Consider the following 26,645-nt stretch of genomic DNA (forward strand, 5'->3'; position numbering starts at 1 on the left):
GCGGGGGGGGGGGGGCGGGGATGTCAGCCTCATTACTACTTTTTTTTTTTTGCAGCGCTGTGGGTGGAACTTGGGGCCTCCTGCATGCCAGGTAAGTGCTCTATCATTAAACTACACTACCCTGAGGGCTGGGACTGTGGCTCAGCAGTAGAGCGCTTGCCTTGCATGTACAAGACCCTGGGTTCGATCCTCAGCACCATATAAAAATAAATAAGGGGCGCCTGCGCGCTTTGCGGCCGCCGGGTGCGGGTGGGGCGGGGTAGTGTGGCCTCATTGTCCCCTAGAGTCTCCCGGACAGGACCCAGGCCACCGGCATCATGAAGATCTGGACCTCGGAGCACGTCTTCGACCACCCATGGGAAACTGTTACAACAGCTGCAATGCAGAAATACCCAAACCCTATGAACCCGAGTGTGGTTGGAGTTGATGTGCTGGAGAGGCATATAGATCCCTCTGGAAAGCTGCACAGCCACAGACTTTTTAGCACAGAGTGGGGACTGCCTTCCATCGTGAAATCTCTTATTGGTTCAGCAAGAACCAAAACATATGTGCAAGAACATTCTGTAGTTGATCCTGTAGAGAAAACAATGGAACTTAAATCGACTAATATTTCCTTTACAAATATGGTTTCAGTGGATGAGAGACTTATCTACAAACCACATCCTCAAGACCCAGAAAAGACTATTTTGACTCAGGAAGCCATCATCTCTGTACAGGGAGTCAGCCTTAGCAGTTACCTGGAAGGACTGATGGCGACCACAATATCTTCTAATGCTAGTAAAGGCCGAGAAGCAATGGAATGGGTAATACATAAATTAAATGCTGAGATTGAAGAGTTGACGGCTTCAGCAAGAGGAAGCATAAGGACACCAATGGCGGCGGCGGCATTTGTAGAAAAATGATAAAGTCAGTATAGAATATCAAATCCCCAGGTCTCTCCAAGCAGACAGTGTATTTATTTGTTATTTAAAAGTACAACTGTATTTTAGGTAGAATTTTTTTCTAATAATCTGGAGTAAGGCTGTGTGACTTTTGATCAAAACAAAAAGATACAGGACTTTTAAAATCCAAGGGATCATCTGAGGTTATTGTGGCTTGAAATGACTAATTTCTAGGGTTCTAGTATTTATGTGAAATTTAACAATTTTTTTTTTTAAGTACTCTGGAGAAATAGATATTGACATTGAGTCTCCTTAAAATAGAATTTTAACACTTTTCAGGCATTGGAACTGTACCTGACTTTGGACCAACCCCAGAGCCAAGCAAGCAGAGCCTCTCCTCATACACACACATTCACTTTGCTAAAACAGACTAGCACACCCTGCATGGGGGAACTGACTCATTAAAATAAGAATTTGTGTAGTTTTAAAAGACATTAAATTGTATAAAATAACTTGCTCTGCTAAAAACCAGTGTTTTGATTTGGTATTTAAATGATGTTTTTGGAGTAAAAATCATCACTAAGTCTAATATATGACTCCAACATAAATAATATTGTATTATAGAGTACTGTGTTGATTTGCCAAAGTTTTGTAACTTAGTAAAGGTATTACCTTCCTTGGACTTGTACTTTATGATTTAGCATGCTGTACCGTGGGCTGGTTATGTTAACTAAAAAAATAAAGTCATTACCTGAGTTTCGCAGCACTCTTAAACAGAACACTTAAACAGAACAGCTGTTCACATCTTTTAGCATTTCACATTTGCCTAACTTATAAATTGCCATGTGTCAAAATCATGGTTTTGTAATTGCTAAGGCATGATATGTCAGGTTATTTGAATATAATTACTTTTTGAGGTAATTGTGACCACAAAACATCTTTTTTACATGAAAAGCTGTACATCATTTGAAATTACTCAAATGATGTCTTGATGTGAGGCATAAATCCCAGGTACTTAATGTTTTTAATAGTATGGTGCCACTGTGGGGGTGTGGGGGCGTTTGGGGAGAAAAAAGAATAATGAAAGGTGGGGACAGAGTGGCCCAAACTAACCACTGAGCCAATTACACTGCAGGTTTTATTAATGGGATGTCCTTATTTTTGATGCCAGAGGGTGGCTGAAAAAGTGAAAAACAATCCAATAAATGTATTTTGTTTAATATTTTGTAGCAAGCAGTTTGAATCACTAAATGATATCTTTGATACTTGCAGTTGTTGCATACAAAATATTTTGTTAAAAGGTGATGAGCTCTTGCCTTTATTTTACAGTGCTTAATGAGATCACCTTCTATAAAGAGACCAGTTAATATGTGTACATAAAACGACAGAAAGATACCAAACTTTTTAAAATTATGTTTTTCTATTGAAAATACTGTTTAGCTAAAGAATTCTTGGGATATTTGTAAAAGCAAGTTAAATCCGATAAGGTTTCTGATTATGTTTTTTTGTAACCGGAGATGGTTTTTACAACTGAAATAACATTTCAGCTAAAGAAAACATTGCTAAATATTAATGTTTCACAAAAAGTGACTTGTATAATTTCTGTTATACTTTTTCTGAAAAAAAAGATGTAATATCTTAATGGAAAACAAATTTTTAAAATCTTTATTTTATCCTTCGTTTGGTTTTTTTTTATTTTGATCTAATGATAAAATCCTATTTTCATTTTCCAATACAGTTAGTTTCATCTTTTTAAATAGCTGATAATTTGTTGATTTTGTTAAAATATAATCACAGCCAGCAAATTCATTGAAGAGGACTGAATTAAATAAAGTATTGATGACTGTAACTCCTGAACTCTTGAGCATCTCATAAAAAAATGAAAGAAATTAAAAACTTTTTATTAATAAAAAAAAAAAATAAAAAATAAAAATAAATAAGTGAAATAAAGGTGTGTCCAACTACAACTTAAAAAAAAAAATACTACACCACCCTGGCCCTTCATCTTCATTACTGCTAAAAGCTTATTGGAATGTTGGAGAACCTAGCATTTAGGAGACAAAATGGGCATTGCTAATGCTACCACTGCATTACATTTAACCTGTGGTCATTGGCACAGGTGTAACCCCAGCCTTCCTGGCAGATCACCCAGGTGACAACGGGCTGACTCCCTGGAGAGAAGACTAAGCCACATTTGCTGTGTTCTTTCTTTGAAGCTCACCTGTCAGGTTCTTCATGTTTCCTCTTCCCTGATGGAGAGAGGCCAGGAGCACTGTGAACAGAGAGAGGTTCCTTGTTCAGGGAAACACAGGGGTAGGGAATGAGTATTTCTCCCCTAAAGAGATGATCTCCACCCCTTCTCAGAATTCTCCCTCAGCAGGACTGAGTGGGACCTGGGGCAATTCATGTGTATGAGAGAATATGTGAGCAAGAGAGAGATAGGGAGGGAGACATCCCTGCAAACCCTTTACTGACCCTGACCAGGCCAAGACCACCAACTTCCCTGTTATCTATTCTCCATTCTCCTATAATCACAGCATCTCTGCTATTCCTGTAGTAGGAACCCATGATTGTTCTGACCTTGGCCTAGAGTAAGTTCCTGCCCTTTGACAGCTCTGAGCTCTGAACAAGTTCTTTGAGTGGTAATCTTATATGACCACCAACAGTGACTCTTTGTATCCATGTCTGCTCCCTGTTCAGCCTCTTGAACCCCTGGGGCCACCTTACCATTCTTCTAGCCTTTGTGTAATACACACACACTCACATATGTGTATAGATAGTAAAATATATATACTATATAGTAAAATATATATACTATATAGTAATATATATATATATATATATATATATATATATACATATGAATGTATATATACATATGAATGTTTATATACATATATAGTAAAGTGGGATGTGTGACTTGAGTTTTATAGATATCAGAAATTAAGATTGGAATAAAAGAACCTGTGATTGCCTGGTTTATGACTACCAGGTGACCTACAAGTATTCAGTGAACTGCCATTGATGAAAGAGGTGTGGCCTGCGAATTTATTGTTATTCAATAAATTCAGACACCATGGAAAGACATGTTTGGTATATATTAATGACATAATATGCTCTTGAGTGTGACAGAGCAAAATAGGAGCCGGGTACTTAATTAGTTTGTGGAGGTGCAATATCATGCTTATAGTGTTCTCTCCTGATTTGTTTATGTCAGTGAAACACATCTTTCTTTCTTATGAAAGCCAATATCTTTGAAGGTTTGCAGTTTGCAAGTTTGAATCCAGATTCAACAACTTAGCAAGACACTGTCTCAAAATAAAAAACAAAAGGGCTAGGATGTAGTTCCGTGATAAAGTGCTCCTGGGTTCCTGGGTTCCTTCCTCAATACTGGGGGGAAAAAAAGCGATCAAGTTTGATCAAGTTGCAAAGCTGCACAGTGGTACATGTCCATAATCCTAGACACTCAGAAGACTGAGGCAGGAGGATTGCAAGTTTGAGGCCAGCCAGCCTCAGCAATTTAGTAAGATTCCCCCATCTCATGTGTACATGTTTTAAAAAGGAAGATCCTTTTCTTTTTAAGTATTGGGGATTGAACCCAAGGCCTTACACAAGCATCCCTAACCCCAGGGAAGCTTTACCAGTAAGCTAGCCCTTTGCAACAGGGTGCAACAGTTGCCAAGGTTGGCCTCAAACTTGCAATCTTTCTGCATTAGTGTCCTGAGTCATTACAGCTCTGTGCTACCATGATAGGCCATATTAAATTTTTTGTTTGTGTTTTCGTTGTGCATCAAACACAGGGCCTTACACATGCAAGGCAAGTGTTTACCTCTGAGTTATATCTCCAGCTTGTGGGCATACTTTAAACGTAGCACCCCAAGAACCTTCCAATTAATAATTCCATTTCTAAGTAGTTCAACTGCAGGAAAAGAGGTTAAGAACATTCCACTCTTGGAAAGCTATGTCCTGTGGCAGGACCAATATGTTGGAAAATTGTGGGTTTGGCTCATGTGAGTCAGTCTTCCAGATCCTGATCAACTGTGTTTGTGCACTTAGATTTTGCCCTTCAAAGCTGAGGACCAAAGCATATTGCTAATTTCTTGGTTATCAGAGTTTCTGTCCATTCCCCAATCCTTTCCTCCCTATATTGTTGACTCATTCATTCTTAGCATGACTATTCCAGGGTCAAAGGGTCTGGAAGGCAACATTCTATAAATTTCAACTAGTGGGAAAGGAGACTTCTTTCTTGCAGCAGGATCCTACCCTTCCCCCTGCCCATCATTGCCAGACTAAGCTCTGGAAGTACTCAACTTCCTCTTGGCTCTCAAATGACCAAAGTCCATTATTTCCTTATTTGGAGCTTAAGTGGTGAAGCACTCCTGGTCTGCAGCTGTGCTCAAAAGGTATTTGCTGAAAGTAGTTATCTGACTTTTTTCCCTCCCTCTTTGCCCTTGCTGAGGATTGGGTGCATGCTAGGCCAACACTTTATTATGGAGCTACAGCCCCAGCTCAAGGGGCATTTCTTTTCCACCTTGTGTTCTACAGGGATCTCAACAGTTCTACAAAGTATGAGCTGTGGGCGATTATTCACATACACCTTAAACTGGGTGTTAGCTTACTGCTTGCAGGAAGTAGAACTTAAAATATTTACTGAAAAAAAAAATGAAAAAATTGGCATGGGACCTTCATTCTTTGATTGGCTGGGGTTCAGAGGACTTGAACCCTAAAAGGTCTGCATGCCCAACCTCACGTTGAAATCAAGGTTAAGTTCCCTCTTATTAAAGCTGTCCGCCCCGCCCTCCCGCGAATGTCACCCAGGTTTCAGGACGCGGGGACAGGCACGTTCCAGAGACTCAGTAGTTACTCAGAGGCAGTACAGGTGTCTGCCCACCACCGGCGGGCCCACCGTGCCACCGACTGCAGGCCCCAAGTCTTTTGTCTACGAGGTGACAGGCTATTGCTCTTCTTCCCCTCTCAGCTGCCAAAGGGTCAGTGAGGCGACCGCGGAACGCGCCCTCCGGTGCTCCTGGGGCCAGCCTCGGTGCGCTCGGAGCTCGGACATCGCGGACATCGGACTACAACTCCCGAGAGGCCTCGCGCCGGAGGCCGCTGCAGGGCTGCACCGCGGCGGCGGTGCGGGCTGCATAGGCAGCACGTGCACACTGCGGGCGGCGGATGGCTGCGCTCGGCGGGGTGGCTGCGCTCCGCGCGGCGCTCGGGCTCTGCGGACGGGTGGCGCGCGCGGCTTCGGGGCTCTCACCCCGGAGAGGTTATGCCCTAGGCCCCGCTGAGGTGAGAAGGCCCGGTTCCGTGCGAGGGGCGAGAGGCGGGAGGGCGGGCCCAGCGGCCACCCAGTGACCCTGGCCTCCTGGGAAAAGGCCTTGGTGAGACAGCTGTCTCCAGTGCACTTCCATCTTCCCTGAGGCCCGGTGCCCCGGCGCGCCCTGTCGCCTGCCTCACAGGCAATCTGCAACGCCTTTGGCCTCGAGGAGAAGTTACTGCAAGCAGAGATCTACCAAAACAAGCCCCAGACCTTGGGATGGTTTCTTGGCCCCTTGATGCACGCAGCTCCTCCCAGCCCCGGGTTTCTGGGCAGTTTCTAAAGTCGTATTTTCCTCTGTCTGGGAATGATTCCTGCTCTTCTTCTTTGATTTTCACCATGAGAACGTTTTGGGTGTGGTTTTAAAGCAGATTTCAAAGAGACTTGGCCTCTTGCGGTGGATGCCCTTTTGAGTCACACCTATAGTGCACAGCGCAGAAGTGATTGTCGGGTTGGTGCAGCTTTTTGCTTTGATCCCATTCGCTGTGGGCTTTGCTTGTAGGGAGCAACTGTTACGTGCAGAGTTCAGGGAAGGTGAGCGAGATCATAGATGATGAGTGGGAGCAAGAGAACTGGGATAGGTAGAGTCCATGATTTGTTCTAGATACTGTAGAGGTATGTGCATTTCTCAACAACTTGGAGGAAGGTGTGCTGCTGCTGTTAGTGAGGAAGTCTGAGACTGGAGTTAAGTGTTATGTACTTTTTCCAAGGTCAAAAGCTGGTAGACTATGCTAAGAAGTTTAAACTAGGTTTGTTAATTACATAATGCTCAGCTATTTTACTTTTTTTTTTTTTTTTTTTTTGGTACCAGGGAATGAATCCAGGATCCCTTTTACCACTGATCCACATTCCTAGCCCTTTTAAAATTTTTAAAAAGAATTCTGAGACAGGATCTCACTAAGTTGCTTAGGGCCCTTCTGAGTTGCTGAGGCTGGCCTCATACTTTGATCCTCCTGTCTCAGCCTCCTGGATCACTGGGATTATAGGCATGTGCCATCATGCCCAACACTTTTGCCTTTTCTTTAGAGCAGAATCATATGTCTTCTAAACCCACAGTTTCTGTATGTAATAAAATAATGTCCCACATTTACACAGTGTAGTCACAGTAATCCTTTTATTTTATCTTTTTTTTTTTTAATTTTTATTTTTTTAGTACTGGGGATTGAGCCCAGGGACATTTTACTGCTGAGATACATCCCCAGCCCTTTTTATTTTTTATATTGAGGCAGGATTTCACTAAATTACCTAGGACCTAGCTAAATTGTCGAGGCTGGCCTCAAACTTATGATCTTCCTGCCTCAGCCTCCTGAGTTGCTAGAATTATGGGTGTGGACCACTATGCCCAGCATCTTTTTATGTTTTAAAATCATTTAAAACACATAGGGCTTGGGATGTACTGTAGCACATTTGCCTAGTGTGAGCAAAGCCCTGGGTTTGATCTCCACCACCACAAAAAAACAAAACAAAATCCCCCAAACACATAGTGCTTACTTTTTTGCCAGGCATCATTCTAAGTACCTAACAATTATTAAATTCATATAATCTTTGTAACAACTCTGTAAGGTAAGCTATTGTTATTCCCATTTTACAGATGGAGAAACTGAGACACAGAGAGGTTAAGCAACTTGCCCAAGGGCACACAGCTGGTAAGTGGCAGTATCTGAAAAATCAGGTAGTGTGGTGCTAGAGTCCAAGCTCTTAACAATGTTACCATTGTTATTTTACTTAGACAAGGTCACAGAGCTAGAAGTAGCCAAGCTAGAAGTATGGAATGTGTTGATAAAAGGACTTTGTAAATCATAATGATAAAAATATAAGGAGATCTTCCCATAATTTATAGTTAATTGTATTGGCTCTAGCATCTTTGCAGGTCCTGAGATATCTCCAAGTGACTTTGTTGGTAAAAGTAAACAAAGGGAAGAAAGGGATGTAGCATAGCATCGAATTTATGAGTATTGGCTTTAGAATCAATCCTGCTGGGCAGTGTAGTGGTGCACACTTGTATCCCAGTGACTCTGGGAGATTGAGGCAGGAGGATCCTAAGTTCAAGGCCAGCCCCAGCCATTTGGTGAGACCTGCCTTAAAAATAAATAAATTAATTAATTAAAAAGAGCTGGTGATGTAATTCATTGGTCAAGTACCCCTAGATTCAATCCCCATATTGGGGTTGTGGGGTGGGGAAGGAATCCTTCCTGCACTGTTTATTAACTATTTAGCTTAAGGCAAATTACTTGGTGTTCTAAGTATCATCAGGAGGTGTCAGTAAGTGTCTATGTAATGGGAATAGTACTTACCATGCAGTGGTTTGTTTTTTTGTTGTTGTTGTATTTTTTTTTTTTTTTTTTTTAGAATAAATAAGATCTACAGGTAGTAGTTGCCTAGTGACTAGCATAATGACCTCCCAGTTGTGGAAGTAGTTGTAGTAGTAAGGATTGTTTTTACCCTTGAACCATATCAAACCAATATAAGTAAGAAATAAAACCACAAAAGAGTATCTTATGGTCCTTTCATTTCAAATTAATGTTAAGTGTCACACATCTTTTTTTTTTTAATTTTTTTTAGTTGTTGAAGGATCTTTATTTTATTTGCTTATTTATAAGAGGTGCTGGGAATCGAACACAGTGCCTCACACATACAAGGCAAGTGTTCTACCGCCGAGCCACAATTCCAGCCCCAGTATCACACATCTTATCACCACAAAAATGAATTTCAGTTAGAGAATCTGGCCTAATACTTAAGACTAGTTTAAAAAAGATCAAGTGATACAGAAGAAAAATCAGAATACAGAAATAGGAGAGGATAGAAGAAAAAGTCTATCCCTTTCTCCTCTCTCTCTCTATTTTTTGGCGGCACTGGGGATTGAACCCAGGGGTGCTCTACCACTGAGCTACATCTCAACATCTCAAACCCAGCTCTTTTTTTTTTTTTCATTCAGGAACTTGCTAATTTGCCAAGACTGACCTCAAATTTGCAGTCCTCCTACCTTATTTTTCTGAATGGCTGGGATTATAGGCCTGCCCCACTATGTCTGAGTCACTAACTCTTCCCTCTGGAAGGGATAGGGTGATCAGGAAGAACCTAATGGGAAAAGTCTGTCTTAGTTCTCTCTAGTCTTTCGTCCTTTGGGTCATTCAACATGCAGTCAACCTTTCTTGGGTACCTTCTAGGGTATAAGCACTATATCCAGGGGTGGTAGAAGGGCAGACCAGATCCCCCCTTTGTTCAGACCCATGTAGTGATTCTCTTTGAGAAGGATAAGAAAAGTAGTTGTAGTAGTAAGGATTTCCATTGTCTGAAAAGAACAATGGTTCCTTTTCCCAGAAAAAGTATGCACATAGAGTTTTAAGGGGGTTTACCTTGAAATCTATTCACTGGCCCCAAGTTAGGATCCCATTCTGGTAAAATTTGTCAGATTGCAGGGAGCCTGAGGGCTGTTGGGTGTGTGAATATATACTGAGTGTAGAGAAGACCTGGAATGCATAGCTGGGGATGGCAGGAGATAAGGGAAACAGCATTTTCGAGACAAAAAGAAACCTCCTTGAACCCCTTGCGTGCTCTGAGGTGCTACCCTTGATCAGTGCACAGAGTCGTGATTTAGCTGCTACTTCATTTTGAAGTGGAATCCTGAATCCACACTTATGAACAGGGTGGTCCTTGTCTCATTCTTGCTGAAGTTGTTTTTTTTTTTAATGCTGGGGATTGATCTTAGGGACTCACACATAGGCTCTGCTAGCTGAGCTTCATCCCCAGCCCTGAAATTGATTTTTGTTCGTCTAGTCAGATTCTTCAGTGACTACATATTAAGCACCCTGTATACCCTAAGCACATTTTGCTAGGAAATGCCATTTGGAGATAATGACACTTCCTTAAAGTGATGGTACACATAGTTGGGCATGGTGGTGCATGTCTATAATCCCAGCAACTCAGGAGGCTGAGGGAGGAGGATCATGAGTTCAAGGCCAGCTCTAGAAATGTAGCAAGACCCTGTCTCAAACTAAAAATAAAAAATTTAAAGAGCTGGGGTTGTAGCTCAGTGGTAAATAGCCCCTGGGTTTAGTCCCCAGTACCCGTCCCACATCTGTCTCCCATCCCCAAAAAAGTGATGGTACAGTGAATGAATAAAACTGCCATTGTTGTGTGTCTGGTTTGGTGTCTCCTACTGTAAGTCTCCTGGGCTGGAGCACAAATAAGATCAGTCTTTGAGACTTTGGGTACTGTTTAGGCATTTGTTGCATGGCACAAGGGTCTTCATTTCTCTCTGGCAGCTGTTTTCTGGTGTCACAGGTGCCATTAATTTGAGTTACTACCTCCTGTTTTTTAGTGTCCCTGCCTCCAGCTTGGTGTTGGAGCTGTCCTTGTCCAAGTCTGGGAGGTTCTTCATGTGCTAGCATAGAGGAGCTAAAGGCGGCTCCTCTAGGTGTCACCCACTCAGTGGGAGGGGGACAGGATCATTACTTTGCAGTTACTCCTCTTCCTATTTTACTTGACCCAGAAATGTGTCCTTAGACCTTCTTGACCTCAAATCCTCTTGATTTTCCTCTCACCCTGCCTGCTGCTCCTCAGTCTTTTGCTGGCAGCATTTACATGGTCTGTCTTTAAATGACATTTTTCTTCCTAGTTCCCTGAGAGCAGAGACTGTCCCCATTTGCATCTCCAGGACATTCTTTCCAGTGCTGATATTTTCACACCTGTCCCACAAGTCCAGAGTAGAAGTATCTTTTGTTTTCTTCCAACTTCCCTGCTTCTCCTTGATTTCAATGAGAGATCAGCATCAGCAGATTAGTATCCATTCTTCCAGGTTCTTAACGCACCCCCCCACCCCCCCACACCCCCGCCAAAAAAAGGCATTGGGGTTCCTGCGCTCCTCCCTGTGGCCCTGCATCTGAATGGCTAACAAGTGGCTGCTCTAAGTCCTATGCAGGATCTGCCTGTTCTTTCCATTTAAAGCCACCATCTGTCTTAGATTGCAGTTGATCCCGACTGGCCTCCACCCACTGCATTCCCTCTAGTCCATTCAACCCGTTTTCTCTGCAACCAAAATTTTTCTACAACATAGGTCTGATGACATCACTTTCCTGTTTTAGAGTTCTTAAATTGGCCTAGGAGACCTGTGATGGCCAATCCTTCCAGCTCCTATTGGTTAGGTACCCCTGGAGCAGGCTCTCCATTTTTTGGTACTGGGGATTGAACCCAGGGTACTTAACCACTGAGCCACATCCCCAGCCCATTTTTAATATTTTATTTAGAGATGAGGCCTTGCTAAGTTACTGAGGCTGGCTTTGAACCTGTGATCCTCCTGCCTCAGCCTCTTGAGCTGCTGGGTTTAAAGACGTGCGCCATTGTGCTTGGCATGGTGCAGGCTCCTTTAACCTAACACATCCCCTCATCTCTCTCTCTCTCTCTCTTTTTTTTTTTGTACTAGTGATTGAACCCAGGAGTGCTTAACCACTGAGCCATATCCCCACCCCTTTTTTGTATTTTATTTAGAGAGACAGGGTCTTATTGTGTTGCTTAGGGCCTGGCTAAATTGCTGAGGCTGGCTTTGAATTCGTGATCCTCCTGCTTCAGTCTCCTGAGCCACTGGGATTACAAGCATGCACCACCATGCCTGGCTCCTCTCATCTATTTAGTTGTAGTTGGGCACAATATTTTATTTATTTATATCTGGTGCTGAGGATCGAACCCAGGGCCTCACACATGCTAGGCAAGCACCCTACAGCTGAGCCACAACCCCAGCCCCTCCCCTCATCTCTTAAAGTAACATTCAGGGTTGACTGTTCTGTGGTTCCTTGTCTCAGCATTTTATCCACTGAACTGTAGGTAGGGACCTTGTCTATGCTCCTCTCTTGCATATCTAATCTGGTGTCCATGGGGCTTGGAGTTCAGGCTCTAGGAGAGTTTTGTTATATGCATGCATTTATTTAACTCTCTCATTGCCTACTTCAGTATTACCATCTAAGAAACTACCTGTGTTTAATTCTTATTTACTCAGAACTTAAAGCTTATTTGCGTTTGCAAAATGCTGCAGTTTTTTAAAAATATTCATTTTTTAGTTATATATAGACACAATATCTTTATTTTATTTTTTATGTGGTGCTGAGGATTGAACCTAGTGCCTCACGCATGGTAGGCGAGTGCTCTACCTCTGAGCCACAACCCCAGCTCCAAAATGCTGCAGTTTTATTGGTTTGTTTTCTAGACTCATTTGTTCTGTCACTCCAGCTGGGAAATCAGGACTAGAAGACTAGATATCTGTGTTTTTAGTTGCTTTTCACAGACTGAGTCCTGTACATAGAGTAGATGCATGCTGTAGAATGGCATGACGTAGCTGACAGCAACAAAAGAAAAGTAGCAGATAGGTTAGACTTCTTAGACAATTGAAAACATCCATGTGTTAGTAGGCATTTTATAAAATAAGAAATGGAATGCATTTTCAAAAAAGAAAATATTCAACCTCATGAGTCCAGAAAATGCAGATGGAGATGAGGAACTATTTTTTTTTATATTTAGAATAAAAAATGTCATCATTAACTGATACACGTGAAAATCGATATTGTAAGGATGAAGTGTGTTGTCAGTGGCCATGTAAGTTGATAAGTGTTTTTGGAGAACAGTTTGTCAGTAGGTGTTACATAATTACAGTGTTTGTACTCTTCAATTTATTACTCCTGCTTTAAAGATTTACCCTAGCTAGGCGCAGTAGCACACGCCTGTGATCCCAGCAACTCTGGAGGCTGAGGCAGGGGGATCATAGGTTCAAAGCCAGTTTCAGCAAGTAGTGAGACCATTAGCAACTTAGTGAGATCCTGTCTGAAAAATAAATAGAGCTGGGGTTAAGTGACCTTGGGTTCAATTCCTGGTACAAAAAAAAAAAAAAAGAATGTATCCTAAAAAGGGCTTGGGCTTGGGCTTGGGTGTAGCTTAGTGGTAAAGTACTTGCCTGGCATGAGCAAGGCCTTGGGTTCCATCCCCAGCACTGGGGGAAAAATGATTGGTGGGGGGTGGATATAATGTTAGTGGGTTATTCACTCAGATGTTATGTAGCTAGAAATGATGTCTAGAAAGTAGAGTTAAGTGTACTGATATGGAAAGATAGCTAAGAGATACCAGCTTAAAAAAGGCAAGATGAGCAGGATATGGTGGCACACACCTGTAATGCCTTGCCAATTTAGTGAGACCAATTTAGTGAGACCCTGTCTCAAAATGGAAAAAGGGGAGCTGGGCATGGTGGTGTACCCCTGGAATCTCAGTGGCTCAGGAGGGTGAGGCAGAGAAAAAAGGAAAGAAAAGTAAGATGGAAAACAAAGTGCAGTGTGATTTCATTTGTGTCTAGGCATGCACAAGTACACATGCATGGGTATATGTAGCTAACGTGTAAAAGATGTATGTGCTATGTAATCCATAGATGGTCTCTGAAAGATACACAAGAGAGGGAAGAGAACCAGGTAGAAGAAGGAGACAATAAACTTTTACAGCATTTCTGTATTGTCTGTATCCATTGAGTTGTTTCATTTGTTTAACTTTGTATGTGATAAAAAATTTCTGATAAAATAAAATTTTAAATGATGCTTATGAAGGCTGTTATAACTAGTAAAAATATTTATAATATATTAAGCAAAAAGAACAAGATGCAAAGTTACACATATATAATTGCAATTTATGTCTCTAGCTATAGGACTGACAATAAGTAAGGGACAACCTGGGCATGGTGATGCATACCTGTAATCCCAGCGACTCGAGGTTGAGGCAGAAGGATCGCAAATTCAAAGCCAGCTTCAGCAATGAGGAGGTGCTAAGCAACTCAGTGAGACCCTGTTTCTAAATAAAATACAAAATAGGCTGGGGATGTGACTTAGTGGTTGTGCCCCTGAGTTCAATCCCCAGTGCCAAAAGAAAAAAAAAAAAAAAAAAAAAAGGAAAGAAAAAGAAAAGGACAAAAAAAAGACAGGGATATGGTGTTTTGTTTTGTTTTATTTTTTGTGATACTGGGATTTAACCAAGGGCTGCTTTACCACTGACCTATGCCCCCCCAGACATTTTTTTTTAAAATTTTTATTTTATTTTGACACAGGGTCTTGCTGAGTTGCCAAGGCTGGCCCTGCACTTGAAATCTTGCCTCAGTTGCTCAGCCACTGCTCCCTGCAGAAATGTATGAATTGGTTACGTTAAAGTGCTAGAATTATATTTTCTTTGAATTCCTCTATTTTCTAATTTAAAAGTTGTTTTATATTAATTATGCAGAATTTTTTTTTTCAATATTGGGGATAGAACCTAGGAGGACTCTACCACTGAACTACATTCCCAGCCATTGTATTCTTTTATTTGTTTTACTTAGGTAAGTAAATATATTGGATCTTGGGGATTTAACCCAGGGGCAATTTACCACTGAGCTGCATCTCCAGCCCTTTTTTTTTTTTTTTAAAGATTTATTTTTTTAGTTGTAGTTGGGCACAATACCTTTATTGTATTTATCCATTTTCACGTGGCGCTGAGGATCGAACCCAGGGCCTTGCACATACTAGGCGAGCGCTCTACCACTGAGCCACAACCCCAGCCCCTCCAGCCCTTTTTTAATTTTTTATTTTGAGATGATTTATTTTTATTTTATTTTGAGTTGATTAGGGCCTCCCTAAATTGCTGAGGTTGACCTTGAGCTTGGGATCCTGTGTCTCAGCCTCCTGAGCCACTGAAATTATAGGCATGTACCACTGCACCTGGCTCTTTTATTTTTTATTTTGAAATTAGTCTTGCTAAGTTATCCAAACTGGTCTTGAACTGAGATCCTCCTGCTTCAACCTCCAGTATTGCTGGGATTACAAGTGTATGCCACTTCACTTGCTGCAAAAAGTAATTAAAATATTTATGTGCTTAAAAAAAAGCCACAAAAAAAAGGAATGATTGTTATAATTAGATTTAGCTAATCAGAAATCCCATGCCTGGCATAGGTCAGTTGTAGAGTGCTTGTTTAACATGCACAAGGCTCTGGGTTTGAAATAGAAAAAAAAAATTTTTTTTTCTTTGTGTTGTAGTTTTTTTTTTTTCCTTGTGATGTAGTTGTTCAAGGGCTCTGAGTGACTGACCTGGGATGACATTGAGCCTCTCTGTAAGGGTTGTTTCTTTTTCCTTCCTCCCCTTCTGCTTCTTGACTCCTGTGGTGATAATTCTCCTTTCTTTTCTCTGCAGAGCCCACCCACTTTTGGGTTCCTATTGGACATCGATGGAGTGCTGGTGCGGGGTCATAGAGTGATCCCTGCTGCTCTAGAAGCGTTCCGCAGGCTGGTGAACTCCCAGGGGCAGCTGCGGGTGCCTGTGGTTTTTGTCACAAATGCTGGGAACATCTTACAACATAGCAAAGCCCAGGAGCTGTCTGCCCTGCTGGGGTGCAAGGTAAAGCAGTAGCAGCCAAGGCGTGGAAGCCAAGGACTGTGTTCCTAATGGTCCTGATGGGTTCCTAATGGAACCCCACTCTGGCATTATGTCCCTTTCCCTGGGTTGGGGTACAGGGTCAATAAACCTAGTTAATAGCCAGTTGGGTCAGTGGAAATCTTTCAATCCTATGCGAAAATAACTTGAAGTTTTCCTTGCCTCATGAGTAAAGACTCATTAGCTCCTTTACATACATACACACCACATACATGGTGAATGAGCACCAAAATCTTGCCTTTGTAGTTGGCAGTTTTAGTTTATCCTCTTTGTATCCAATTTTCCCCCCTTTGGCGCATCAGGGTTCTCTTACAGTTTTAGCTGCTAGAAGGCAAGGATCACATTTGTCTAAAACTCCACGTGCCAGGAGGGAGTGTGTAGTAACAGCCCTTGTTTTTCAGAAATAAGAGGTGGACTGGACTCAGTGGTAGAATGAGCATTTGCTTCCAAAAGTATTCTGTCTTCACTCACTAGTGATTCCATGCTCCATCCTGACATGGACACAATCTTGTGTGTTGAGGATGAATTCAGGGGCTGGGGTGTCGCTTAGTGATAGCTACTTGCCTAGCGAGTGTGAGGCCCTGGGTTCAAGTCCCAGCATTGAATAAATTATGGTGGCGGTGGTGGTGGTGATGGTGAATTTAGTTTTTGGAAGGAATCCTTTGGAACCAAGGCACTAACAAAAGTGGCTGATTGGTTGGGTGACACTACTTGAGATTGAACACAGAGGTAAAGGAAAAAAACTGGTTCCCTTATGGGGTTTTCAGAGAGGGTTTCAAAAGTGTTCTCAATAAAGGCTGCAGTAAAGGTTAGTTTAAATATTAAAAAAGGTTAGTTTAAATATTAAAAAGCCAAGTCTTAGGCTGGGGGCATGACTCAGTGGTAGAATGCTTGCCTAGCATGTACAGGACCCTGGGTTCAATCCTCCACACAAAGTCTTTTAGTAGAACCAAAAACAAAAAGTCAAAGTCTAGGGTAGATTTCTGTGATAGTGACAAAGAGCATCTGAGCAAACCTGTGGTTTCCTAGAGTGGGATTGTGAAATCTAAAGGGGTGACAGGGAGTAGAGCCCAACAGAATTGGTGAGTGGTCAGACCTCACATTTGATGACTTTTTTGTTGTATCTGGTGTATCAGAAGCCAAATTAGGCAGATTCCTTTTATGACTGTTTGGGTAAATTTTAGAAGTGTCAGGTGCCAAACAGGGCTTTTCCACCTTTCATTTCCTGGACAATTTTTTCCTTCCCAGGTAAAAGAATCTGCTACCTATGTCTCCATTATTTTCCCTCAACTATATGTCTTCCTCTGCTCTCCTTTCCTGTCCCTACAGGTGGATCCAGACCAAGTCATTCTTTCTCACAGCCCCATGAAGCTCTTCTCCCAGTACCATGACAAGCGGATGCTAGTGTCTGGGCAGGGACCTGTGATGGAGAATGCCCAAGCGTATCCTTTTGCTCTAATTGGAGAGGGGTTTGCCTCCCTCAGCCAAGTGGGAACGATAGTGAGGAGTGCTGGGTTCAGGATGCCAGGGTACACAGGCAGTATGGTAGCCTCTCAGGGAGTGAGAACAAGTTCTATGTATGGTCAGTCTTCATGCCTGGCAGTTCTTGAAAGGCAGTCTACATAATCAGAATCTTCTGCAAAGTTCAAACTACAGAGTCCTGGGCCTTACCCCTGGATGAGGAGTCTTACTTCACTAGGTTGAAGGTCAGATTCTGGAATTTTATTTGTGTATTTACTTTTATCCTGGAGATTGAACCTAGGGCCTTGAGTATGTTAGGTAAATGCTATACCACTGAGTTACATCCCTAGCCCAGGAATATGTACTTTAAAAAACCAAATAGCTCTCTGGGTTATTCTATAACTAGGTTTGGGAAGCATGGCCCGGCTCTCTTCCTTGGATGCTCAGCTAGAAGAGGATGTGTTTACTGTCCTCAAGCAGCTGCTTCATTTATTCTGGGTCTTCTGGGTATCACGCTGTGCTATGTGCTCTAGAGGGAAAAGGGGACCAAGGCAAAGAAATTGGTATTGTGACTTAATCAAAGGGTTTGTACTTGAGGCAAAAATAACACATCCATGAACAGCAAAGGAATATTTTAGATGGCATATGACATGTTGGAAGTGTAGCTCAGTGGTGGAGCACTTGCCTAGCTTGTGTAAGGCCTTACATTTGAGTTCCAGCATCACACACACACACACACACACACACACACACGTTGGCATATGACTGAAGGCTGCAAAGAGTGGGATGGGTTTTTAGGTGTCACAGCATCAAAGGGAAGGGACTGTCCCTGCAGCTGGAATGACACTGACCGTGGCTTCATGGAGCATTAGGGCTTTGCCCAGGAGGTAGTTAGGATTTCCCAGCTATGATAGGTAAGAGGTTAGAATGGAATGGGGTGAGGAAGAAGAGGGAACAGGAAGAGGGGACCTGGGGTAGGAAACCTTGGGAGCAAACTCAGGGCAGAGGGGGAGTTAATGCAGGCAATATTGCTGATGGGATAACCTGATGAAGTTGTCATTTTGGGGAAAATGATTTCAGAGTCACTTGAAACCATGTCCAGTTAAGACTAAGTTGGAACTAAGAATGGGAAGATGGAGGCAGGTCTTGAAGGAGATAATGCTGGAGCTGACTTAGCTTATCTAAGACTATGCCTGGCTCCCTAGACCTCTGTATCTCCTCTGAATGCAGCATTTTGGGCAGCGCTGTTCTTACAGTGCTGTTTGTGTGGGCTCTGAGTATGTGTAAGCTCCTTGAGGACAGAGATTTATATCCCTTTCACCTGGGGTGTGACCTGGCACCTGGAATGTGCCCAGTGGCTGTTGAGTGATTGCCCTGGCATTACTCACCTCCAACCACTTTGCCAGTATCCTCACAGCCTGCCTGCTAGCACCTGCAGGATTTATGACAAGAATGCCTGTGTGGTGTGATCAAGACTGGATCTGGGTTCTGCTCACTTGTGATCTGATGCATTCTGAAAGGCATCTTCCCTAGAACTGTCCAGCTTTGCTTTCCTGATCTTGCTCCAGACTGGGCTTCCAGAATGTTGTTACTGTGGATGAGCTGCGGATGGCCTTCCCAGTTCTGGACATGGTGGATCTTGAGCGACGGCCGAAGACCACGGTAATAAGGAATACAGGTTGGGTCATTTCACCCTCTGAAACACTCCCAGAGTCTCAATGTTCAGTTCTATCCTGTTCCCTGTGTTGGCTCCTCTCACTGACCTCACTGCCTTCCTGCTGAGAACCGCAGTTTGTTCCTGCTTCTGCACTATGGCCTCCTTGGAGGTAGCATCTGGCTTCCTTAAAGTTCCCTGGAGAGATGAGAGTGTGCCAGAGAAGCAGAAGGAGCCAAACCCTGACCTTTCTGCATTGTTTGTAATTAGCTGGGATCCCCATTCCTAGCCTTAGCATCTCCTCCACCAATAGTTTCGTATTTACTAACAGGCTTTCCCAGTGTTGCTGGGAGAATCATTAACCTCTGTTAAATCACTCAACTGCTATTCCTTTATCCTGAAACATGGTACAGAGTTGCCTTTGTGAGGAGCAGATTGCTCATGAAACACTGGCAATCCTGCTTATCCAGCCATGTGCCTTTGGGTTTGTCTCATATTCAAACACTGGCTTGATTTCTTTCTTTCTTCTTTTCACTCTCCACTCCTGCAGTGCTGGGGATTAAACCCAGGGCCATGTGCATGCTAGGCAAGTACTCTACTCCTGAGCCCATAATTTCCTGTCTCTTGTGATCCAGGCTTCTCAGTGATCCTCTCCAATATGGCTTCCTGTCTCTTGACTCACTTTCTCATGTGAACTTTATATATATCACATAATTTATGTCTGAACTCACACCATTCTCAAAATTAGATGAAATTCAGTTAAAAGCAGTTTTATTTATTTATTTATAAGTCCTTCTTCCAGAGTTTTCTAACACTCTAGACACTTCCTCCCCTTGGAGAATTTTCTCCTTGAACCATGCCGATTCTGTGGAGACCCAGAATGTAGAGTGAGGACAGATCTCAGAGTATCTTAGAGCCTGAGTCCCACAGAAGGGAAGTAACTCACTCCTGGTCACATAGCTCTTTGGTGGCAGAGCAGTGGTCTGTGGAAGGAATGGACTCCAAGAGCTTGGTAAAGTGAAAGATCCTGCCTCCCAAATTGACCTCAAGACAGTGGTCTGCCATGACCTGAAGGCTCCTTTTTCTCCATGGGCTGCCTTTGTCTTTAGCTACCTGGTTCTAGAGTGTCTTGCCTGGCCCCTGTCTTGCTTCCTATTCTAGCTGGGGAAAGATGGCTGACCACCCCTCCTCCTCACTGACTTCATTTGTGGTATTCTTCAGCTTGTGCTGGGACCAACCTGGTCGTCATCTTTTCTCCTTTTTCTGCGAATCTTCTTCCTTAGTCGTGTGCCGCTTTTCCTTGGCTTGGGCTGCACTGTGGGAAGGCCTCTGATCTGTGTGCAATGTGTCATTCCTCTCACCCACCCCTAAAGACTGGTGTGTGATTCTCCAGGAGTGGCAAGTGACTGTTGGTTGATGGGCCTCTTTGTCTCTTGGCAGCCCCTTCTGAGGAATGACTTCCCGGCCATTGAAGGTAAAAGAGGTCCTCCTCCCAAGTGGGTGTGGGGTCTTTTTCTTTCTCCTATCAGGACCTCAGGCTATTTTACTGTGACTGTTTACTTTCAGCCTGCTGTAGTGACAGGAAGGCATTGGGCAACAGGGCACCTGGGTTCTGGTCCTGGATCTGCCATTCCTTACCTCTGAGACTTCTGTTAATTTTTCCTTCCTCATGCCACTCACTTTATGCTGAAAAATTGTAAGCTTAGAGAGTGTTAGAGTGCAGAGGCACCCAGAGGCAATCTGGTCCACTGTTTCTCAGTTCTTCCGTTGTATAGGAAAAATTTTGGAACATTCCCTTTGGAATCCTGAAATTAAAATCACAGATAATTTAACTGTCATATACATATATTAAATATTAGTTAAGTTTATTATAAAGCCCTAAATGTAATAGGGGAAAATAAAAGGAAAACATTTTAGTAACAAGATTGTAATGCATTTTAATATTAATATTATTATCCAAGAAGTAAAATGCTTGCACTAAACATAGAGTCACATGAGTGTTCTAGCTACAGATGCAGACTGATGTAAGAGTATTGATAGGTGTGAAATATATAGGTGTGTCATTGGGGCAGCCTTGACATTGGTGATTTTCCAAAGTAGAGAATAGCTCTTGATAAAGTTGTATTTTTACACGATAATTATATTTTTGGAAATAGCAGTATTTATTAAAACAGTACGAAAATACTTTATGATTATTTGTAAAATGGAATTGGCTCTTTTACCTGTGAACAAGTTGTTCACTTCCATGAATATCAGGTGGGACATTTGGATGCTATTAGGACTCTACTCCTGAGCCCATGATTTATTAGGACGTGGGACAATTTAATTGTGTAGGACTATCTTCATCTGCTAAGTATGTCACTGTGACAAAATATATGCTCCAATTTTATTTTGCTGAACCCAGGGCTTCACATATGCTAGGCAAGCACTCTACCACTGAGCCACATCCCTAGCACCCATATCCTTCAATGTCTAAAACACCTCCCTCTGGAAGGTACTGCCCCTTTGAGAATCACTGGTCTTGAAGCTCCTAGCAGCACATTTACAAAGTGCTTGTTTTGGCCTGTGCTGGGTTAGGTGTTGACTATGTCTCATTTTTATCCTAATAACAGCAATATAGGTAGGTGTTGCTATTCTGTAACTGAGGAAACTAAGGCTTAGAGAAAGTAAGTAACTGCCATAGTCCTATGGGCAAATTTGCAGAGTCAGGTTCGAGTTCAGGGCTCTATTAGTCCAGTCCCCTGCTCTTGGCCATTAGGTTGTTTTGCCTGCTGGGGCTCAGATAGAAGGGAAAGCTGAGGGACGGAAAGCTCCCTGCAGAGTGCACTTGGGGTACGGTGTACTTGAGATTTATTGCTTTTATAAAGTACTTTACTTTTATAAAGTACTTTTACTCTTCTGTAAAGTACCAGTGGACACCAGTTAGAGAATGTTAAAGTGCAGAGGCTCCTTTCTGGGTCCTGGGCTTTGTTCACCAAGGGTGAATGGGTAAGTGGCTTGGTCAGGTCTGGTTCAGAGAACTCTGCCCTTGCCCATGTCTGTGCACTGAGGTGAAGAGCTTTGAGTGGGTGGCACCAGCTGGCCTCTGTTGCCTCCTGAAGGCTGTCTGCCTACCTGCCCATCACAAAGGGCAGATTGAGTACCCTACCCTCCTCACCTCTGTGCTTTTGCTCTTTAAGGGGTGCTCCTCCTTGGAGAGCCAATCCGCTGGGAGACAAGCCTGCAGCTGATCATGGATGTCCTCCTCAGCAATGGGAACCCTGGAACTGGACTGGCAACAGCCCCCTATCCCCATCTCCCTGTCTTGGCCAGCAACGTGGATCTTCTTTGGATGGCTGAAGCCAAGATGCCCAGGTGAGGACTGAGGGCCCTCAGTCTTGGCTCTGGCAGCCCACTGCTAGCTGCTGCCTGAGCAGTCCTGTGGGCACTTTGCCACCCACCATTCTGAAGCTCTGGGTGGTCAGAACCCGCCTAGCCAGGCCCTGTAGTTGCTATAGTAACTTGGCCTTTGGAAGGACATTCAAGGATCACTTCACATGTTAAATATTAAACTAAAAGTGCAGATTACTGGGCATGATGGTGTATTGAAATGATTTTGAACATATTATCCTGCTCTCATAATCTTTTTTTTCCCTATTTTTTATTGGTGCATTATAGTTGTACATAATGATGGGATTTGTTGTTACATTTTTGTATATGTACACAATAGAACAATATAATCTGGTTTCCTTGTCTAGGGGACAAGGACCAATTTTTGAGGTATTATTAGTGCAAATTATTCAACTGCACCTCCTTCCTTGCCTCTGCCCAATAGCATTGGTTCTTTCACTTCTTTGTTTGCTTTTACCCTTGAGATGTAGGGGCAGGGAAGCCAGAGTTCTTCTGATGGTCACAGAGACCAGACAGTGGAGGCAAAGTGGATAAGGTACATGGGTATTGAGGAAGCCCACGCTCCCTGCTCAGCCGTGATGACCTTAATATGTGCTCTGTCCTTTTCTGAGGCTGACAGGTGGCCCTTTTTCTGACCCACAAAGTGCTTGAATACAAAAACAGTTGATGCTGCTGTGCGTTGTTTGGCTGCTCTTATCTGCAAGGCCAGTCTGCCATTCACTCCCAGTGGTTGGTCAACAGGGGTGGTCAGAGCTCCTGATTGCCTCAATTCCATGACTCATAGCCCCAAAGATACAGGGATGTACGGTATAATCTGTAACTTGAGGTTTGGCATTGTCTCTAAAGTGTTATTCCTAAGGTTTGGGTGTGCTGACACTAGTTTGAGCCAGGGGTTGGTTATGTAGTTGTGAACTCAGTAACAAGGGGCAAATTTCAGTTTATGAATCAAATTCAAGATTAATTTTTCATTCAAATTATCCAGAGTTGCAATAAAATTTTCATTCAATGGTTTACAAATTAAAAACAGAATTCCTTATATAAATAAGTGACACTGAAATGTAATTAATGTGTAACATGATATCAGTTAGGATTTTGTTTTGGATGAAAACCCAAAACATATCTTAAACAAGATAGAACTTTTTTTTTTTTTTTTCCCTCCTCACATGAAATAAGTCATGCAGTTCAGAACCTGCATCCTGTCAGTGATCTTCTGTCTCCCTGCTGTGCCGTCCTAAGTCCTTCATTATATAATCCAAAGTGGCTGCCCAAATACCAGCCATCACATTAGCATTCCAAGCGGCAGGGAGGAGTAGAGGAGGAAGAGAACAACAACACCCCCTCTTCAATTTTAAGGATACTTAAGTTTAGCTTGGCATTTTTGTTTAAATGAACTGTTTAATGCTATTTTAGCTTTATGGCTACATCCAGCTGCAAGGGAGGCAGGGGATTTACTTTTTATACCTAGTGGCAATACGCTCAGCTGAAAGTTGATACCAAGAGAAAAGGGTCTGCACAAATCTAAAGCACACTTTATCTAAAGCACACTTTATTTATTTTTGGGTACTGGGGATTGAACCCAGGGATGCTTAACCACTGAGCCACATCCCCAGCCCCCTTTTTTTTCAAATAGTTTAAATCTTGAGACAAGGTCTTACTAAGTTGCCTAGGGCCTTGTTAACTTGCTTGCTGACAGTGACCTTGAACTTGTGATCCTCCTGTCTCAGCCTCCCAAGTTGCTGGGATTAAAGGTGTGCACCACCACATCTGGCTAAAGCAGACTTTAGACTTAGGTTTCTGGAGTCAGACCATCTGGCTTGTAATTTTAGCTCTGCCACCATGAGCACCTTCTTTCTTGTTGGGCCTCAGTTTCCTCATGGGTAAAATGAAGATAATAGTATCTAGCCCAAAGGGTATTTTCGAGTGTTAAATGTGAGATGATGTCCCCAGTGCTAGAAGAATGCTCAATTAATGTTCGCTCCTGCTAGAAATATTTTAACCTTTCTCTATCACCCTCGGGGCCCTGGAGTAAAAGGTTGGTATAGTGGGTACTGCATAGGGCCTGGCAGGTGGCCTGGAAGACTGAGCTGCTGAACCTTCTTCTTGGACAGGTTTGGCCATGGTACCTTTCTACTTTGCCTGGAAACCATCTACCAGAAAGTGACAGGCAAGGAACTGAGGTACGAGGGTCTGATGGGCAAGCCCAGCATCCTCACTTACCAGTATGCGGAAGACCTGATCAGGCAGCAGGCGGAGAGGCGGGGCTGGGCTGCCCCCATCCAGAAGCTGTATGCTGTAGGGTAAGCTCCACATCGCTGCCTCATCCCTTTCACAAATTTCCCTCCCCTTTTTCTCTGCTCTCATGGCCCTTGTTTCCCTGTATCTGAGTCACATTGTACCCACAAAGTTGTTGTCCACCTTGAGACACTGAACTTGGGTTTTCTCCTCTTTTCCTTTTCCGGTTTGGCTGCCCTGCCAGAGATAACCCTATGTCTGATGTCTACGGTGCCAACTTGTTCCACCAGTACCTACAGATGGAGAAGCGTGGCAGGGCAGAGGAACTAGTGGCTGGTGGCCTGTGGAAGCAGCGACCCTCAGCAACCCAGAGCTGCGCCTCCATCCTGGTGTGCACTGGAGTGTACAGTCCCCAGAAGCCAGGGTCCATGGGGCCTGCCCACGGAGGAGCGGAGCCTCCATTCCATGGGCACCGGGACTTCAACTTCAGTCCGGGGCTCATGGAGGCATCTCATGTTGTGAACGATGTGAATGAGGCTGTGCAGCTGGTTTTCCACCAGGAAGGCTGGACTTTGTAGTGATGGGTGTTCATCAGAGGCAAGGGGGAAGGAGGGAGGGAGCTTGGGCCACAGGTGAATCCTGTTCGCTGGGTTCTGGTCAGGTCACTGGGTGTCAAGTCATGGCCTGGTTCTCTTGCCACTTTGCCTGCTGCCCCAGTGCTGAGATGTAACTGGTCAAGAACCATGGTATACTGGGGGTGCAGTCAGTGTGCATGAGCCCTGGGTTCCATCTCAAGCACTACAAAAACAAAACAATAACAACGAGAAGAAGACAGTGACTTATTTTTCCTGCTGAGCAGTAGCCACAGTAATGTACCAGGGGAGCATTTCATGTGGAACCATTGAGATTTCTGAGCCCAATTCCCACGTGCCTCTCCTGGCAATCTGACCTCTGAATGCTCCTTTTACCTCTGTGCCTCACTTTCCTCCTCCTTTTAGTAGGGACTTCTGAAAAATGGGGAGGCAGTGGGAATAATGTGGAAGTTTCTGCAGAGCCTTCGCTCTCACTGAAGGAACCACTGTGTTTCAGCAAGGTGTGTAACTAACACATTCTAGTTTTGACTGTATTTTAGTTTATTGCCCAGAGACTTTGGGGCTTTTTTTTTTTTTTTTAAATTAAAGTCATCCTAATAAATATTCATTATACCATCTCTTGTGACGCTCTGTCTGGAATGTGCTGAAGTCCTGTGGGGAATGGGGAATGGGTGAGTGGTATACACTAGTCTCTCTGGAGGCAGAGAGATCTGGCATTTCACTTCATAACATGCTCTGGTCTCCTTTCCTAACTCTGTCCTTCTTCCCACCCGCAAACCCACACCCAGCCTGGGCTGTGAAGCCTGAGTCTGTCTAGGAATGAGTTATGCCTGGCTTTGGCATATGGTTAGCACGTTCCTTGGCATGAAAAAGAAGAGGGATCTTGTTTATGGTCTGTTCTAAAGAAGGGAATTTTCCTGTGGAGATTCCCCAAAGCATGTGTTTCTTCTTATAGTTCTTTATTTAGGAGTTCATGTCTCCCGTGACCTCAGCATCTGTCACATCCTCTGGTGCTGTAGTTTGGAAGCTGAATGTCCCTCAAAGTCCCATGTGTTTAAAGTCATGGTCTCCAGTATGGTACTTTTGGGAGGTGGTGCAACCTTTGGGAGGTGTTCAGCTCCTGTGTTAGAGGCTTAGTCCCCAGTGCAGCCATGTTCAGATGTGGACATTTGGGAAATGAGGACTTTGATCTCATCTGTTGGTTAATCCATTGATGGTTCATAATTTTTTTTTTTTTTTTTTTTGAGTAGTGGGGATTGAACTCAGAGGTGCTCAACCACAGGCCAGTCCTTTTTATTTTTTATTTTGAGACGAGGTCTCACTAAGTTGCTGATGCTGGCCTCAAACTTATGCTGTTCCTTCCTCAGCCTCCTGAACTGCTGGAATTACAGACATGCACCACCATGCCTGGACTAGAATTTAATGGACTATTAGAAAATGGTGGAAACTATAATAGGAGTTGGGACCTATTTGGGGGAAGTAACTGGGGTGCCCGCCTGAGGGTATATCCTGTCCCTGGCTCCTGCATCTCTCTGTCTCTTACTTTGTTTCCCAGATGCCATGCAACTCTGTTCCAGCATGTGTTGCCTACCATGTTGTTCTGTCTCCCCAAAGGCCCATACTAGTCAGGGACTGAAACATCTGAAACTATAAGCAAAAATAGTCTGACCTCTCAATTGATTTTCTTAGGT

At 43.3% G+C, this 26,645-nt stretch overlaps 2 protein-coding genes across 4 annotated transcripts; both read left to right on the top strand.

The window, feature by feature from the left end:
- The first annotated feature begins 211 nt into the window (after nucleotides 1-211).
- LOC124103284 (PRELI domain containing protein 3B-like) lies at nucleotides 212-2,559 on the top strand. Its single transcript, XM_046459819.2, has one exon. The coding sequence runs from the start codon at nucleotides 318-320 to the stop codon at nucleotides 900-902; it is 585 nt and encodes a 194-aa protein (XP_046315775.1). The 5' UTR covers nucleotides 212-317; the 3' UTR covers nucleotides 903-2,559.
- Nucleotides 2,560-5,726: 3,167 nt separating this feature from the next.
- On the top strand, nucleotides 5,727-25,553 carry Hdhd5 (haloacid dehalogenase like hydrolase domain containing 5). Of its 3 annotated transcripts, XM_058584120.1 has the most exons (10): nucleotides 6,059-6,173; nucleotides 7,793-7,847; nucleotides 13,871-14,005; nucleotides 15,385-15,588; nucleotides 16,954-17,066; nucleotides 18,654-18,763; nucleotides 20,133-20,213; nucleotides 21,919-22,093; nucleotides 24,238-24,426; nucleotides 24,606-25,553. In XM_058584120.1, exons 3-10 carry the CDS (start codon nucleotides 13,907-13,909, stop codon nucleotides 24,937-24,939), a joined length of 1,305 nt encoding a protein of 434 aa, XP_058440103.1. In that variant the 5' UTR covers nucleotides 6,059-6,173; nucleotides 7,793-7,847; nucleotides 13,871-13,906; the 3' UTR covers nucleotides 24,940-25,553. The 3 variants fall into 3 exon arrangements, with proteins under 3 accessions (XP_046315829.1, XP_046315830.1, XP_058440103.1); XM_046459873.2 differs by lacking the exons at nucleotides 7,793-7,847; nucleotides 13,871-14,005 and having other exon boundaries at nucleotides 5,727-6,173; nucleotides 24,606-25,552; XM_046459874.2 differs by lacking the exons at nucleotides 7,793-7,847; nucleotides 13,871-14,005 and having other exon boundaries at nucleotides 5,733-6,173; nucleotides 18,654-18,747; nucleotides 20,180-20,213; nucleotides 24,606-25,550.
- Nucleotides 25,554-26,645: the final 1,092 nt, after the last annotated feature.

Source organism: Marmota monax, unplaced genomic scaffold (genome assembly GCF_021218885.2).
Source record: "Marmota monax isolate L192 unplaced genomic scaffold, Marmota_monax_Labrador192_F-V1.1 WCK01_AAM20220418_F8-fsc00163, whole genome shotgun sequence".
NCBI lineage: Eukaryota > Metazoa > Chordata > Mammalia > Rodentia > Sciuridae > Marmota > Marmota monax.

What these genes read in the sequence shown, in the direction of transcription:
- LOC124103284 (XM_046459819.2), top strand. Translation starts at nt 318, where the DNA reads ATGAAGATCTGGACCTCGGAGCACGTCTTCGACCACCCATGGGAAACT.
- Hdhd5 (XM_046459873.2), top strand. Translation starts at nt 6,057, where the DNA reads ATGGCTGCGCTCGGCGGGGTGGCTGCGCTCCGCGCGGCGCTCGGGCTC. An exon ending in CACGGTAATAAGGAATACAG is followed by an intron (nt 18,764 to 20,132) that starts GTTGGGTCATTT and finishes GTGATTCTCCAG; the next exon opens with GAGTGGCAAGTGACTGTTGG. An exon ending in TGACTTCCCGGCCATTGAAG is followed by an intron (nt 20,214 to 21,918) that starts GTAAAAGAGGTC and finishes TTGCTCTTTAAG; the next exon opens with GGGTGCTCCTCCTTGGAGAG.